Source organism: Sminthopsis crassicaudata, chromosome 6 (genome assembly GCF_048593235.1).
Source record: "Sminthopsis crassicaudata isolate SCR6 chromosome 6, ASM4859323v1, whole genome shotgun sequence".
Taxonomy (NCBI): Eukaryota; Metazoa; Chordata; class Mammalia; order Dasyuromorphia; family Dasyuridae; genus Sminthopsis; species Sminthopsis crassicaudata.
Window position 1 is genome coordinate 199,346,964 of NC_133622.1, and position 17,832 is coordinate 199,364,795.

General features: G+C 38.3%; 1 protein-coding gene across 2 annotated transcripts; it reads left to right on the forward strand.

The window, feature by feature from the left end:
• The first annotated feature begins 742 nt into the window (after positions 1-742).
• SAAL1 (serum amyloid A like 1) lies at positions 743-16,475 on the forward strand. 2 transcript variants are annotated; one of them, XM_074275356.1, is made up of 12 exons: positions 743-1,025; positions 2,745-2,861; positions 3,832-3,915; positions 5,179-5,258; positions 5,985-6,044; positions 6,175-6,290; positions 6,732-6,912; positions 8,202-8,284; positions 8,379-8,567; positions 12,015-12,208; positions 14,523-14,615; positions 14,834-16,475. In XM_074275356.1, the coding sequence occupies exons 1-12, from the start codon at positions 879-881 to the stop codon at positions 14,924-14,926; spliced, it is 1,437 nt and encodes a 478-aa protein (XP_074131457.1). In that variant the 5' UTR covers positions 743-878; the 3' UTR covers positions 14,927-16,475. The 2 variants fall into 2 exon arrangements, with proteins under 2 accessions (XP_074131457.1, XP_074131458.1); XM_074275357.1 differs by having other exon boundaries at positions 781-1,025; positions 2,745-2,837.
• The last annotated feature ends 1,357 nt before the right edge of the window (positions 16,476-17,832 follow it).

The window sequence follows — 17,832 nt, forward strand, 5'->3', positions numbered from 1 at the left end:
AAAACCTCTTTTAGACTGGAAAAGAAGAGCAATCAGGTACAATTTTAAGTGACGTTTTCCTTGATAAATTCTTAAAAATTTTAAGTAGTCCAATAATTCTATAATTACCTTTTGGGGATCTAGTTGCTTTTCCAATGAGATACTTTACTCCCTCTGACTATTCTGTGATTTGGCTACACTAACTTCCTTGCTGTTCCTCACACAGAACATTTCATTTCCCAAGTCCACACATTTTTTGCCCCCCAGGCTGGGGTTAGGTGACTCACCCAGGGTCACACAGCTAGGAAGTGTTAAGTGTCTGAGACCAAATTTGAACTCGGGTCCTCCTGACTCCAGGGCTGGTGCTCTATCCACTGCGCCACCTGGCGGCCCCCACCACTTATATTTCAAAGAAAGACCTTTGGTTTCATGGATGTGTCAGTTGTTTTTGCATATTTGTTATAATAAACTCATTATCTCAGAGTCAGGCTTTAATATCACAATCCTGGATGTGGAGTTAGATACAGCAGGACAGGGAAGAAAGACATGACAAGGGCGCAGTAGAAACAATTGTATACAGAAGAGATGGCGCTGGAGGGATACACTTATAAAGGAAATAGTCCTGTGCACTCCGACGTAGAATAGCATCTGATTTGGCTTGGGACCATATAGTTGCAGCCTTGCCTTGTGGGCACTAGGGGGCGCTGTCGCAGGAGGCCTTGGCTCCCGCGCCTCACGGGCCTCTCTTTCTTCAGCCAGCCTCCTCCTCTGTTGCTGGTGTATGGCCACCAGGGGGCGCTGCCGCGGGAGACCTGGTGGCCAGCAGCGCGAGGCTGTCTCTCTCTCCGGTTCCCGCGCCTGCTCCTTCTCCTCCAACTGGGTTCCTGCTGCTGCTCGCCATGGACCGAAACCCGTCGCCTCCATGGAGAGGCTCGGAGGCTGAGGCCGAAGCCGAGGCCGAGGCCGAGGCCGCGGGAGGAGACGCCATCGGGGCCACGATTTACAGCAGACATTGGCTCTTCGGCGTTCTCGGCAGCCTCATCCAGGTGCGGCCACCGCCCGCCTCCCTGACCGCCCCTCCCCCCAAGCTTGTTCCCCACCCGTGATAACCCCCGGAAGTTCCCTTCCCCTTCCACGCCCCAAAGCTGGACTCCTGCCCCCCATCCGCACCTCCCCCGCCCTGTCTCAGCCACGACGCCCGTGTGAATCCCCACATTCACATCTGTTCCAGGACCACCCGTCTCTCCTCCCCCATCCATCTGCCCCTCCCCCTCCCTCCTCTATAGTAACGTCATCTCCTCTCACCTCGGGGTAAAGCTTTGCCCAAAAGGCGTCAAACTGCTCACCCTTTGACCCAGCAGTGGCGCTACTGGGCCCGTATCCTAGAGATCTTCAAGGGGAGGGGGAAACCACGTGTGCACGAATGTTTGTGGCGGCCAGAAACTGGACACTGAGGGAAGGCCCGTCGTAGGAGAATGGCTGAGTTATGGAATATTATTGCTCTGTAAGAAATGACCAGCAGGGTGATCTCAGAGAGGCCTGGAGAGACTGACAGGAACTGATGCTGAGTGAAATGAGCAGGGCCAGGAGATCATTGTACTCCGCAACAGCAAGATTGTGCGATGGTCAGCCGCGGACTGGGCTCTTTTCAGCAGAATTCCAGCAGATTTGGGATGGAAAAATGGCATCTTCATCAAGAGACTGAGTGGGATCAAAGAGTAGCATTTTTCACTGTTTGTTTGCTTTTTCTTTTTCAAAATTTTTTCCCTTTTGGTCTGATTTTTTTCTTGCACATCATGACGAATATGGGAATAGATTTAAAAGTATTGTATACATGTATAATCTATATATCAGATTGCTTGCTGTCTTGGGCTGGGAGAAAGAAAAAATGTGGAGCATAAAATCTTTTTTTTTTTTATTAAAGCTTTTTATTTTTAAAACACGCATGGATAATTTTTCAACATTGACCCTTGCAAAGTCTTGTGTTCCAAATTTTCTCCTCACCCCTCTCCTAGATAGCAAGTATACACACATACACACGTATATTCATATATGTTAAACATATTCAGATTTTCTATGCATATTTCTACAATTATCGTGCTATACAAGAAAAAAAAAGATAAAAAAGAAAAAATGAGAAAGAAAATAAAGTTCAAGCAAAGAACAACAAAAATGCTGTTTTGAGCCACACAATTCTCACATCCTCTCTCTGGGTGCTGGTGGTTCTCTTTATCACAAGATCATTAGAACTGGCCTCAGTCACCTCAGTGTTGGAAAGAGCCACATCCTTAAGAATTGATCTTCGTATAATCTTCTTGTTGCCTTGTACAATGATCTTGTTCTGCTCATTTCATTTAGCATTTGTTCATGTAAGTCTCCAAAATCATCCTGCTGGTCATTTCTTACAGAACAATAATATTCCATAGCATTCATGTACCATAGTTTATTCAGCCATTCTCCAACTGATGGGCCTCCACTCTGTTTCCAGTGTCTGGCCACTACAAAAAGGGCTGCCACAAACATTTTTGCACACGTGGGTCCTTTTCCCTCTTTTAAGCTCTCTTTGGGATATAGGTCCAGTAGAAACACTGTTGGATCAAAGGGTATGCACAGTAGCCCTTTGGGCATAGTGGAACATAAAATCTTAAAAAAAAAATGCTAAAAACAATCTTTACATATATTTGGAAAAATAAAATACAATTGAGAAAAAAGTGTTAGAAAATTTAAAATTTACTTATCGCTTTTCTTTCTTTGTCTTTTTGAAGCTTATTAACTCTGAGAAGGACACATCTATGGCAAATAATGTGGAGGAACAACTGACAGAACTGGATGAAGAAATGGAGAATGAAATTTGCAAGGTGTGGGATATGTCAATGGATAAGGTATGCTTAGAGGGTCCTGTTAGGAAGGAAGGTTTTCCCCCAAACTGCTAATGAATAGATGTGCCCATGTGTTGTTTCTCAGCAGTGAGACCAGCTTGTTAAATTATCCCTGCCGCTTCTGCAAGAAGTGCTGGGGAATGGCTACTGCTAACTTCAGATCATGCACTTTTCTTTCTGGAAGTGAAGGAAGCTCTCTGTTGCTGTCAATGAATATTGGCTAGATGTAACTTGACATCTCTTGAAGATCCTAAGAGGCCACAAATTTGCTGAGAACTAATCCATTTGCAGACAGCGATATTCATATAGGTTATGGTTTATTTTTTTTCTCATGTTTTTTATACTGAGTATTAGAGGTTTAAGAGAAGTTGAGGCAGTCCTGATGCGAGAAGGGCTAGAAGAGAGAGAAAGAAGAAGGAAACATCTAGTTTTCTGTCTGTAACATCTTTGAAATGTGAAAATTACCATGAATTCATGAGGAAGTTAAGAGATAGTTTGGTTCTCTGCCAATGTAGGAGTAGAAATGAGAAGGCTACGATATTTTTAAATGCACGAAGAACATTTTTATTCTGGTGATATTTTTAATTAATACTTGAGAATATGCTTTTTGTTGAGTATTTCTAAAACTTAATTCCAAAGCTTGTGAAAATCTGATTGTAGTGATACTTTAATGAAATTTTTTTTGGATGGCACAAATACAGTAAAGATAGAAACATTCTATATCAAACAGGAAAATAAATCACCAGTATGATAGATTTTGGTTTCATAGCATAGTTTCATTGTCTTGAGAACAATATTACAAAGACTCTGCAATATTATTTTTATATCTTTTCACTATTCCTGACTTCACTCTTTGTCTTTTATCTATAACTTCTAAAATATAAGCTACATTTAAAAAAAATAAGTTGTTAAAAGTGAGGTCTTAAAAGGTCTAGAGAATGATCTTGACTCATTAAATATTTTGCCTTTTTAGGATGTAGCTTTATTTCTCTATGAATTTAATGCCCCAGACATATTCATGGGAGTTTTGGCCAGGACTAAGTGTCCTCGACTAATGGTAAGTGCATAAATATAAGCAAGTCTTTAATGCAGTAATTGATCCCTTTTGTACTTTGCCTGGAAACAATTATAAGAGGTAAGTCACCTATCTACAATATTTGGCACTTTTGACCATCCCATTCCCCTTGATGTTCTCTACTTCCTTCTCATTGTTAGGAAGTTTTTCCTCTGAGCCTAACTCTTCCCTTTCAACTTCTATTCCTCTTAGTTCTGTCCCTTCAGGCCAACCAGAACAAGTCTAATTATTCTGCATCATACAACTTCAGATATTTGTTGAGAATCATTACTCTCCAGACTCTCCTTTACCTGAGCTTCATATGGCATGATATCTAGGAATTTTCACATATACTTTTTTATAATATTCTCCAGCTTATTAATATTTTTTAAAAACTATAATAACCAGAACTAAACACAACAGTCCAGTCATAGTCTGACCAGGGCAGAATACACTGGGATAACTAGTTCCTTCATTCTGGGCAGTGTTTCGCATAATGCAACCTAAGATTGCATTGACTTTTTGACTATCATGTCACACTGCTGGCTTATCTTGAGTTTGAAATCTGCTGCAAAACTTCTTTTTCACAGAAGTGCCTTATACTTGACTTGTATACTTTATACAACAAGTATGTTTTATATTTAAATCCCTCCTATTGTACTTGTGCAGATAATTTTTTATTGCAGGTGTGAGACTTAATAATATTTTCCCTGTTAAAGGAAATTCTATTTTTTCTGTGTCTAAGCTTCTGATTGAACGAGACACATGATAAGACCAAGATAAATAATCAATCTGGTCTCATTAGAGGGGATTCATTTTCTTCCAATTCTGTCTGGTAGGAATCTGTGTATATAATATATAAGATCACTTAGAGCAGTGGTTCTCAAACTTTTTAAATAGGGGCCAGTTCACTGTGCCTCAGACTGTGGGAGGGCCGGACTATAGTAAAAACAAAAGCTCACACTCTGTCTCCACCCCACAACCCATTTGCCATAACCCGGCAGGCCATGTAAACGTCCTCAGTGGGCCGTATCTGGTCCGAGGGCTGTAGTTTGAGAACCCCTGATTTAGAGAGTAGCAGCAATATGGTTTAATATGAATATATCAGCAATGAGGTTGAAAAGAATAGTGCTGGTAAATACTAATTAAAATACCTCTTTTGAACTATAAAAAAATCATTTTTTTCATACAGTGATTTTGTACAATTATTTTTCAGTGTTTTAAACATTTATTTTTGTGCTTAATTACTTATGTTTGGTTTGGCAGGAGATTTGCGTGGGAATTTTGGGCAATATGGCCTGTTTCCAGGAATTATGTGTATCTATCAGTAATGATAAAAATATTGGGTAAGTTTTATTTCATAGTAATTATTAGGTTTTCATTAACTTTGTTTTCATGTGATTTGTATTTAGTAAAACCTATCACTTTTGGGTAGCTCAGTGGTTAGGCAGCTTCTTCGTATTTTGAGCCAAAATCAGTTTCTCTTGCAGTGTTATTTGAAGCCAAGCAAAACAAGCCAACTAAACACACCCCTACATGTGTCACGGGCTTTAGACTCCTAGCCCAGCAAATTTGTATCCCAGGATGGGTTCTTCTTGGTCTTTTATGTAGCTAGTTTGAAGGTTTTAAATTCTTTCATTCTTTCTAGAGTTTCATGATAATTATCCTTTTCTCTCAATTCTCAGAATAAAAAAAATAGATTTATAATTTCAGAAACAGACCTTCCACTGAGTAGTTTATTTTTGCTAATCAGAAAATGTCTATCATTTGGTCATCAAGCATTTGTTAAGCAGTTATTGTATGCCATGTATTCTTCTACGTGTTGGGAATACAGAGAAATGCCCAAAATGGCTTCTGCTCTTGAGGAGCTCACAGTCAAATGAGAGAAACAACACACAAACTAGTTTATACAAAGCAGGTGTATACAAATTGGAGATAATAAACAGAAGAAAGGCACTAGTATTAGGGGGGATTGGGAGATTAATTAAAATGAAATATTTTACTCAAATGATGTTTTAGTGAAAAGAAAATATATACAGAAAATATATGAATTGATTTCTTTTATCTTATAGACGTACGTTGTTGCACTGCTTGTATGATTTGGATCCACCTACTCTGTTGGAAATAAGCAGGTGCGCCATTTTCTTTGTATTTAGCCAGTTATTTCATCTACAAGACAATGTAGAGGTTATTTTTCATGAGAAAACTTGAGTTGCATTCACCTTATTTTAATTCAGCATTGTGCTCATGTATCTCATGTAGGTTACTGCTAACATGCCTTTCCCAGCCACAAGTTGCCAATATTTGGATTGAAAGGATACGGGAAAATCCAGCTGTCTATGAAAGCATTTGTTTCATCATGTCAAGCTCAACAAATGGTAGATAACCAAGCTATTTGGAGAATCAGATTTTTAGGGTAACTTTAATCGTTAAAATAAAGTTCAGAGAAAAATGTACCTTGATCACAAGAAGTAATTTTAAAAAATCATTTAGCTCAAGGTAGAGGTAGCCATTAAATGGATGATTTCATTAGTATAGAAGGCTTGAGAGTTTCCTGATTCTGAGATTAGCTCCTTAGCCCTCTTGTTCCATGTTGCTTGTAAAGTTCCTTTAAGATGAATTATTCTGTTTGTGCTCAGGACACTGATGAAACCCTCTCTTAAGAAAGAAAGAATCACAAAAGAGGAAAAGTCCCTCAACACATTGGTGCCAGTGTAGGAGTTTGACTTTTTGTCTGGTGAATTTCTTTAAGGATTTTCATTAACTTTGTTACTTTCAAAATTTTCTCTTTGGTTTCTTGGATATTTTCTTCTTTGCAGTTGACTTGCTGGTGAAAGTGGGTGAAGTGGTTGATAAGCTCTTTGACTTAGATGACAAGCTAATGATGGAGTGGATTGGAAATAGTGCTGCTCAAGTCCCAAATCAGTCCTCTGGGGATTCTGAAGACCAAACCTCACTGAAGATTGTCCCCTGCATACTGGAAGCTGCCAAACAAATCCGGTAGGATTTCACTGAGCTGTCGTGTAACCCTGGGCTGCCCTGGGAACCTCCTTTACCTGCAGGGGTTGGGAGGCCTTTGACCAGTGCATGGTCAAACAGCAACTCAGAGGCCCAGAGGGGAAATTCTGTAGGCTCTTATGTCCTCTTTGGTGATCTAGGCTCTGAAACCCCCTCCCACAGGGCAGGGTGTAGGGCAGTGCTACAGTGTGCTGCCTCTACCACTGCCCACCTCTCTATTGTGGAGGCTCTAAGTCTTTACTCCCTGGAGAAGAGGCCTTGGCTGATTGTACCACTGTCTTCTAAGTCCTCTAGGATTCAAAACTAGGATTTAACTTCCTCTTTGACTCTTTTCCCCTCCCCCATTAGTTAATTGTATTGATTCTGCTTGTACAGTAGAGCTAACTTCCATCTCCTCTTCTTACTTGACTACCATCATAGTTCTAGGTCTTCATCTCTTCTCAGCTGAACCATTATGGTAACCTTATTTATCTTCCTCTGATTCACCCATCACATAGCAGCCAAAATACTTTTGCTTATGTTTAGAACTAATTTTCAGGTCACTCTCCTTCCAAAAAACTCTGTCATTCTTTAATACCCATTGAACAAATTACACATTTCTTAACTCCTTTTGACTTGATTAACTCTATTTCCCTTTACTTATTCTAACTATAGGGACCATTAGCTGTTCCCAATGCTGTCCTGCCCCTATTTATTAGTACAGGCCAACCTCTGTGTCTAGAACATATTCCCTACTCCTCTCTTCCTTTTGAAATTGTTGTTCATCAAGACTCATTTTACATACTACCTCTAAAGTGAGAGCTAATCAGCTAAAAGTAATAATAAAAAAATAAAATTAATCTCTAATACTTTGTGTTGTATCTTCCTCAAATGTAAACTCTTTGAGGGCAGGGGCTGAGTCATTTTTCAACTTTGTGTTTCTAGCACCTAGCATGCTTTGCAAGTAAAAGGTACTTCATAAAGGTTTGTTGAGTTGTCACCTTGGTTAGTCTCTCTAAAAGGTTCTTTTTCCTTGTTGGATAGAGATCTAAAAAGAGACAGTTGGTCTGAATCTAGACATTGGGTCACAGGCCATGATGACAGACTCTAGAAAACAGTCTTTCAGGGGATGATGGGATGAAATCCTGTTGGTTTGAGTAAAGTAGAACATCCAAAGTCTCTTTGTGGAGTTTCTTGTAGGAAGGTTTGAAACGGTCTGGGGTTGTTTTCTAGGTTTACCTTTCTTTGGGCCAGAAAGTCATGGAGTTTGTGTTTTTGTTATTTGCATGCAGTTTTGATAACCCAGAAGGACTGGAGGTTTATATGCACATCTTACAACTACTTACTACTGTGGATGGTGGAATTCAGGTAATTGGTAAGTGTTTGGCAGAGAAATATGAGAATGATGATAATTCATATTAGTCATTTCATTATTTTCCCTTTTTGAATCAGTGCTTTCTTTAATTAAGTTCAGCCTCCTGATACTGGAAGAAATATTTGGAATTTTCTTTGTGATGTGGCCTGCCATGACTTTTGTCAGCCTGATGATCCACCAATCATACTTCAGGAACAGAAAACAGTATTGGCCTCCATCTTCTCAGTATTATCTGCTGTGTATGTGTCACAGATTGAACAGGAATTTATAAAGATAGAAAATGGCAAGTATTATTTTTTACCAATTGTACAAATTGATGACTCTCTTCTTCATTTTTAATAGTTTTTTATTTTTCCAAATACATGCAAAGATAGTTCCCAACATTCACCTTTGCAAAACCTTGTGCTCCAAAATATGTCCAATTCTTCTGGACATATTTTCATATTTGTCATGCTGTGCAAGAAAAATTAGATCAAAAGAGGGAAAAGTCATGAGAGAGAGAAAAAAAGCGAACTATGACAATCAAAATAAGGTGAAAATACTATACTTTGATCTATATTCAGCCTCCATAGTACTCTCTAGATGCAGGTGGCTCTATCACAAGTCTGTTGGAACTGGCCCGAATTACTTCATTGTTGAAAACAGCCAAGTCCATCATAGTTGATCATCACATAATCTTGTTGATATGTACAATGTTCTTTTGGTTTTACTCACTTCATTTAGTATCAGTTAATGTATCTTTCCAGGCTTTTCTGAAATCAACCTGCTCATCATTTCTTATAGGACAATAATATTCCATAACATGATGATCGTCTTTTTAACAATGGTAATTTTAAAAATAATTGTGCACACTCTATGTATGACCCACAAAACTTATCAAGCTAGGAATAACCTTAGTAGAAACAATAGAGACAAGATTGAATCTCTGGTAACTGAAATTTGCACAAAGGATAGGCAGAATTCAATTTTAGCAAATACCATTTTAATTTCTTATGCTGTATGGTGAATTAGCAAATAGTCTGCTTTAAAAGGATTTTTACTGATCTTTTTATCAAATATTTTATTACAAGGAATATTCTTTATAGTGGCCATCCTATCAATGTAGCAGTGATTTCCATAATGAATACCATATCATTCCTCTACCCCTACCCAGTCTATTCACTAAACTCCAGTGACACCTCTAGAATCACATATAAAAATCCTTGACCATTCAAAGATCTTTACATTCTGGCTCTCTCCTACCTTTCCAGCCTTTTTATACCTCATTCCTTATATTTCTGTGATAGTTTTTGTTGTTGTTTTCTCAAGACTTTCTATCTCTTAATTCAATTCATTTTTCCTGACTGTCCCCCATCCACAGAATGCTCTCTCCCTCTTCTGCTTCCTGCCTCCCCTGACTTTTTTCAAATTCTAGCTAAAGTCCTTCTTTCTACAAGAAACTTCTGCTCTTCCTGAATGAATCCCTCCGAGATTATTTCCATTTTATTCTTTTCCTTGGCTGTGCATAGTTGTCTGCATGTTGTATGTGTCTCCCATTGGACTATGAGCTACTTAAGAATAAGGATTTCTTTTTTGCCTTTTTTTGCATATGCCTGGGAGCATGGTAGATACTTTATAAGTGCTTATTGACTGATAACCCTAGGTAATAGGAATTGTTATCCCCATTTTACAGATGAGGAAACTAAGGCTGAGAGAGATTAAATGGTTTTCTTGGATAGCAACTGTCCATTGCAGTATTGAACTCAGATTGAGTGTGATTAAATTTATGGTTAAGGAAAATTACTTTGGGACCTGTGTTTAGGATGAGAGAGGGGCCTAAAACTTGAGGCAAAGACTAAGCAGGAGGCTGTTGGCACTCATGTAGATGGAGGCAATTGAGATCTGAACTACAGTGGCTGCTGAGAGGATGACATACTGGAGATATTATGGGAGGAAAAACAGTAAGTTTGAACAACTAATTGGTTATCTGGGCTGAAGGTAAGTAAAATGTTGAGGATAATGTTGAAACTTTGGACCAAAAACACTGAAAGAATGATCAGAAATAGGGACGTTTGGAAGTGGGGAGGGCATAGAGGGAATGTTGATAGTTTTTAGAGCTGCACAAAGGTAAAGTATAATGAAGACTGAGAAAAGTTCATTGGGCCTAGTTAGTAAGAAATTATTGGACAGTTGCTGTTAAGTGTTAAGAGTCAGCAGCGAAATTGCAAAGAATTGAGTGGAAGGGGAGGATGTAGGAGTAGTGCCCATCTGTAAGAAATTAACAGTGAAAAGAACTTGAAGAGAAGGTAGAATCAGAATATTTTTTAAGGATGGAAGAGACTGGGTATGCTTGGAAGAGTTGGGGAAGGAGTCAGTGGATTAAGAAAAATAGAGGACAGTAGAAAGAGGGGGTAGCCATTAAAGGGACAGGCTGTTGGAGTGGCTGCAATCAAGAGCACAAATGGAGAGGACTTTGGTCTTCTCCAGACCAGAGGGGTTCAGCTGTTTTTCAGAGACTGAGAAGGAGAAAAGAGGGTTTGATGAAGAGATGGTTTGGTATATAGAGTAGAGGAAAAGGAAGAGTTCTCAGTGAATAATGGCATTTTTTTGAAGGTAGAGTTGGAGGCTGAGAGAAAGAGAAATTTTTGAATAGCTGCAGTGGAGAGTTGGATAGGGAGTAAATAGGAGAAGCACAAAAAGATTGACCTACAGCAAAGAAGGCTCAATAAAGATTAAATAATAACCTGCTAACGTACCTATTTGACAGTCTGGCAGTTATATATAATTCAGTTGGTATTCAGCAGCATGTGAGTGGGCATGAAGGAAGGAAGATGATGGTATCTGAGGATGAAGCTTTGACAAGTTGTACCAACTAGAAGTAGAAAGGCCGAGGGAGCAATTGAATGTGTAAAAATGTGACTTGACAGTTCTCAATCTTAGGAGATAGAGTAGTGATAGGTAATGTTAAAATCAGTTGTATGACCAATCAGTCAGTCATCTAGTATTTATTAACTCTGCTAAGCTTTGGGAAAAGAGGCAGAAGATGATCCCTTTCTTTAAAGGATTCACATTCTATTAGGGGAGACAGTATACAAACATTTATGTACAAATACTTCATTGTCAGGGTGCCTGAAAGTAGAGGGCAGAAGATAAATGACCATTGAAGAATAGTGCTAGAGAAATAGTGAAAAAGACATCATCAGAGGGATATATGACTGGAGGGAGGTGGGCCAGTCCTGCTATGAAAGTGAAATGCCCATGAGCAGGTCATGTGCTCAGTAGGGAGCCATGCAATTTCAAGAGATTTGGAGGAAAGGACTCCTGCATGTTACTTAGGCCTTTGTAGGGAATTTATAGAAAGAGGTGGGTAGAGGCACAGGGGATGGAATGACTTGTATGGGTTGCATTCATTACCTTAGGAGGGATATCCAACATCAGGGAGATCCTACACATCTGTTAGTATTAAAAATGTTAGGTGTCTACTAGCAACAACTGCTCAAATTAATGCAGAGATATTGGACAGTGTAGGACAAGATCAGGCTGGGATGTAGAATTCATAAAGGAGAGCCTTTTGATTTTTTCATATTTTGAATGTAAAGCCTTCATTCTTCTCTTGTCATGCTTAATCTCTTGATTTAGAATTGACAATAGGCATTTATAGAACACAATAGTTATATTTGAGTTGATTAGATTTTTTAAAAATCTGTATATTTCTGACTTTCTATTTCTTCATTTATTGGTTGTACAATAGATCTGCCTCTAATTGGCACCTTGATTCGAGTCTTGCAGAACATGGAGGACTGTCAGAAAAGATCAATAAATTTAGAAGATTCCAATACCGAAGAAACTGAAAAGTCTGCTATAACTGAGGAGGACTTCGACTTGAAAGACTTGAAGGATGTTTCATGTGAATTACTTTCTAATATTTTTCAGGACTTGACAAAGGTACTAAAAGATCCTTTTTATGTTGACCCTTCAGGTAAGGAAGGGCCAGGCATGGTTCCTGGGAGGATTGCTATCCTAAGCTTTTGTAGAGGGTGGGGAGGAGAAGTGAGAGGGAAGATGTTCAGAAGTCCAGATGATGGCTCCAGGGAATGAGTTGGTGCTTAATGCATGTATTTTAGGGGGCATGGCTGGGCAGCAGGATAGGGAACTGGACTCTGTAGCAGCAGAATCTTTATTTGAAAATATGAACTTAGGTTCCATTGAGAAGCAAGCAATGGTATTGAGAGGTTGGAAGGCCACCATGAGCCCTTGAAAGAAGGCTTGGATTTCAGTCCTGCATCTGACATCTGTTAGTTACACGACCATAGGCACTAATCCCTTCTTCTCTGCTCCAGGCCTCTCTCTGATGTGGCTCTCATGTATAGAGCTAGTCTTCACACTTGGGATTTCCTTGTATCTACGAAATCATGGATCATCTGCCTTCTTCCCCCTCACCCCCCCCCCCCAAAAAAAAAAGTTTTCCACTGATGGGTCCAGGTTTATTTACTATAGAATTTCCTATGCTATCTCCTCAGAGATGCAAATTCTAGTGAATTTGGGGGCTCTCTACCTAACAAACCCATTCTCAGTTGGAACAACTAAAGCAATGTTAGACAGTCATCTACATTGTTCTCAAATCTGCCTTCTGCTAACTTCCATCTTTTGGTCTTTGGTCTGCCCCTTGAAACTACCTGGACTAAATCAGTTCTCTCTTCGCATCTGAAGAGTGTGACAGCTTTTCAAAAATTTGAGGACATCTGCTCTTCCTGATCTGTCTTCTCTTTTTCAGAAACATTCATTTCAGAGTTGTCATCAAATATGATTTCCAAACCCTTATGATCCTCTTCACCTTCTTTTGGACATGCTTTCCTCTAACTGATTAATTATTTGTTTTTCTAAAACCTAGGGTAATAAAGGTAATAAGTACTTTCTTCTCAGCACCCCAATGAAGTAGGCTTTGCCAGTTTTCCTTCTATTTTATATATGATGAAAGTTGAAACTCCAAGAAGATGTTCCCATGAACACATAGCTAATTGCCAGAACTCTTCTCTAAAGTCCAGCCCTCTTTCTCTCACATCTCATTGTTTCTCTCAGGGAAATACGTTGCATAGAGCTTCCTTTGATGAAGCCTAAGAGGATGGAATCATCTCCTTGTAGAGTTATTGCTAATACTACTTTATTTATCCATTTTCCTTATTTGTCAGAATCAAGTTTACCTGCTCAATTTCCCTCCATGTTTCCTTTACTTTCTGTGAGCTGAAATTGTCAGCAAGGCAGTTTATTGATTTGTGGAATGTTTTGCTTTTTGTAGAATGAGAATTCTAGTTCATGGCTGAGTAACTGAAGTCTTTCTTTACAGTATCTTTCTTGTGTGTCAACTTTGTGTTGTTTTATTAAGAAAGCATGATTTCTAACCTCTGAACATCATCTGTAGCATATTTTTTTTACAAGATTGCTTCTGTTTTTCCTTTTATCTTTACTAAATATTCCCTACCTTATCAATATTCCTCAGTTTATTAAATTTCCTATGCATATAAGCTTTTTTGATATATGTCCCTCATCTTATTCTTAAATCCCTTCCTACTATCTATATGACCATATTAATTTCCATAGTCTAACATTTTGTGTTCATTTTTATTACCTAACACTATGCATCCAAGTCAGAGTAGTTTTCTGATCTCTTGTTAATTTTCCTTAAAAGTAACTGAGCCTCCCCTCCAGTATTTTCCCATTTTCTGTGCCATTCATGTTGTCCTCCATATAATGTCTATGTTTTAGTTTTAGCCGGATATCTTTCTTACTTTTCCTCAGTTTTAACTTTAAAGCTTGATTAGAATACTACGATTCCTGCTAATTCTTTTCTTACCAGCCATTGTGAAGTTCATATTGTTCATTACAAGGAGCCCATCCTTCTGGTATTGCAAACAGTAGCCCAGAAAAACCTCCTGTTCTTCTATCCCATCTAGATGATGCACTTTCCTTATTCTCCCATATTTTCTGAAGCTATAACTTTCAGGGAGAAGAAAAGCTGAAACCCTTATCTCTGCCCCCAGATCATTCAGTTTTTTACCAGAGACATCAGGGTACATTGAATACCCATAAGACACATGAAAGGTTTTGGCAATGTCATCAATGCTATTCCTGGCATCAAAGAAACACTTGAGGGAAGAGAAAAGGGAAAACCACAGCAAGGATGGCTAGATCAAGCTCTCTGGGATAGCTTTCTCTGCTGCTTTGTGGCTTTTTTTTCACATATTTACTTTTTTTTCCCCAGGAAATTATCCTCCAGGCCCTTAAGGAAGACCATCTAAACAAGCAGAAGTGTTCCTGTGCATTTAAGAATCTTCTTCCCCTGGAATGTTCTGTGGTGAGTGTAAGGAGCCTCACATAGTGACTCATGTACATGAGTCATGGGACTAAATGGAAGGGGAAAATCCATTTATCTTGTCTTTGGAAAGAGGAACTAGGAGTTATTGATATTAAGATGATAATATTGATATTAATGGAGCATGGAATTGCCCCTTGGGTGATACATAAATTCACAGAGGGAAAACTTATGTAATGTTGTGTTTTCTTTGCCTGTAGGTAAAAGACTTCCTTAAGGTCCTTTATGAAGCTGATAAGGCTCTTGTGGATGATCTGGAGAAGGACTTCCCGAGTTTGAAGGAACAGCACTGAAACTGGAATAGAATAGCCTTTACTGAAGGAAAAGACTGTTTCTTCCTTAGCTAAAGAATGTGATATATCCCAGCCTCCAGTCAACCTTGCCAACCTGATGGAGTGTCTAAGGAACAACAGAGGGAAAGGATTTGTAAACCCCCATGGACTGGGACCCCCCTACTCCCTGTCCCTTTGTGTATTGTAGTCATGAGTATAAACCTGTCATTGATTGTGTTGGTTTGTCAGCTTCTGTTGAAGTCCATCATGCTAGTATTTAGGGTGTTGATGGGGAAAGCTTACCTGAACCTGAGGTTTGTGCCAGAATTTCACATGCAAGTAGGTATTAGACCTTAGACATTTAAAGAGAATTTGTTTATGGTCATTATGCCAATCATCAGAATCTTAAAATACCTAAGAAGAGTAGGTAAAACCCTTTAGAGTTTGATGTTGGACACAGTTTGTTAAAAGGACCAATATATTCAGTAGTGTTGGACATGGTATGGAAATCTTCCTTTGCAATTGAATTCCACTGCAAGTACATATAATAATTGCTTTCAATTCACTGAATTTTGAGTGACAGCTTGATTCCTCTAATCTCCCCTGATTGAGTTATAATATAGCTCATGACTCTTTTTGCTTGTCAGGTTTTGGCAACGATCCCAATGTTATTTGCCACTGTGACCAGTTACACTGGTCTGGGATGTCAGAATTCTTCCCTCTTTGGCTTTTATTGTTTCCACAAACTTAAATGTAGGACCAGCAGACATGTTTGGTTTTTGCTCATTATAGACTCCAAACTCACACCACCAGACTCTGGTAGTATTTTCCCTATTCATGTCATGTTATTTTGGCCCACTAATACTAATTTAGATCACATTTTGCCTTTCGTGGCAGAGCTTTCTAATCCAAAAATTTACAAAGTGCTTGTTAGCCATGTGCAAATGTACAGTTAGTTTCTCTAATGCTAAAATGAGATTTTATACATGCTTTTGCATTTTTTCTGGATTTCTCTGTGTAATAAATTACCCATGCTAGCAATAGAAGCCAAAGCTGGTAGATTTCTTTTATATTTTTGTTCTGAGTTTTGGCATTGACCTTAGTATAAACAGAGCAAGTGACTAAAATAACTCCCTATAATCAGAGAAAATAAGTTGTATCTCCCAGTTAAATACAAATGCAGATTGTACATTTCAGGTTGGTTCTGGAAGTTTTCCTATTAGACATTAATCTTTTTTACCTGTGAACTATTAAAACATTCCTTGGAAGGGTAGTGCTAATTAGATCTTAACATAAATATATTTCATATTCTAGCATGAGAACAAGTTTTGAGTAGGAGTGAACAACTTTTAATATAAATACTATGAGCCCTTAGAGGAAGAGGATGCTTCTAATGGTTAGATTCCAAAGGTATATGGAAACAATGGAATTCTTTGCTTTGGAGTTTCACTCATTGCTTTGTATACCATGTTTTTCATTGTTCAAAGTTGCTCTATATAGATTGTTATATTTTGATATAGTTGAAAACTTTTCCATAAAGCTATCAATTAAAATAAAAAAGAATTATTTCTATTTTGTTTTCCTTAATGCTTTTTTTTTTTTTTTGCATTTAGTATTTTTTTTTCCAATTACATGTAAAGATAGTTTTCAGCATTCATTTTTGTGAGTTTTGAGTTCCAAATTGTTCTTCCTTTCCTTCTCTCCCTCTACCTCAAAAAAGCAAGCAATCTGATATGGGTTATACGTGTATAATCATGTTAAACATATTTCCATATTAGTCATGACATGAAAGAAAAATCAGAACAAAAGGGAAAAACCACAAGAAGGAAGAAACAAAACCAAAAAAAGTGAAAATAGTATGCTTTGATCTTCATTCAAGCACCATAGTTCTTTCTTTAGATCTGAATTTATTTTCCATCACAAGTCTTTTGGAATTGTTTTGGATCATTGTATTGCTGAGAAAAGCTAAGTTTAGCATAGCTAATCATTACACAGTCTTACTGTTATTTTATACAAATGTTCTCCTGGTTTTGCTTACTTCACTCAACATCAATTCATCAGTCTGCCTACTGATCGTTTCTTATAGCACAATAGTATTCCATTGCATTCATATACCACAACTTGTTCATCTTTTTCCTAATTGATGGTCATTCTCTATATTTCCAAGTTTTTGCTACCATGAAAAGAACTGTATAATTATTTTTATACATGTGGGTCTTTCCCCTTTTTTATAACCGTTTTGAGATACAGACCTGGTTGTAGTAATGTTGGATCAAAGGGTATACAGTTTTATAGCAATTTTGAGTTCCAAATTTGAGTTCCAAGCTCTCCAGATAGGTTGGATCAGTTAACAACTACCAGCAGTGCATTAGTATTAATTTTCTTAGTTCTAAATGATAAAAAAGTCCCTAGAACATTTACAAAGGAGAGGGATGTTGGAGTTAGTGAAGGAGTAATATACAAATAGAATGTGGTCTTCCATTTTAGCTTCCTTGTGGAATTTTCAGGTGGTTTTAACTTCAGCTGCTTCTTGAAATTTGTGTCACTTATATTTTGACCCTGCCCTTAAGACGTATACTTTCAAATGGCAAAACAACATATAAAAGGGAGCTAAAAAGGTGTATATGTTGGGGGAGAGGTGCAGCACAGAAAAGGGATGGAATAAAGGGTACCAGAGCTTGGGTATGATGATGAAGTCTTAAGGAATCAGAAATATAACCAGGAGAAACTTAACAGAGAGAAGGGGACCCGCATGATGGAGGGAAATTCCAAGATAAGAAGACTTTAGCAACTAAGGGATATTCCAGGGTAAGAAGGCAACTGAGTCATGGTGATAAAGTCTTTAGTCAAATTTTTAACAAGTTTCACCACCATCACCCAAAAATTCAAGTCCTATGTGGCTCATCTCAACAGTGAGATGATTCAGG

Bases quoted from the DNA above. Each gene is read 5' to 3' on its own strand.
- SAAL1 (XM_074275356.1), top strand. From the start codon at position 879: ATGGACCGAAACCCGTCGCCTCCATGGAGAGGCTCGGAGGCTGAGGCC. The intron at 2,862-3,831 runs GTATGCTTAGAG...TTGCCTTTTTAG, and splicing joins GGGATATGTCAATGGATAAG to GATGTAGCTTTATTTCTCTA. The intron at 14,616-14,833 runs GTGAGTGTAAGG...CTTTGCCTGTAG, and splicing joins TTCCCCTGGAATGTTCTGTG to GTAAAAGACTTCCTTAAGGT.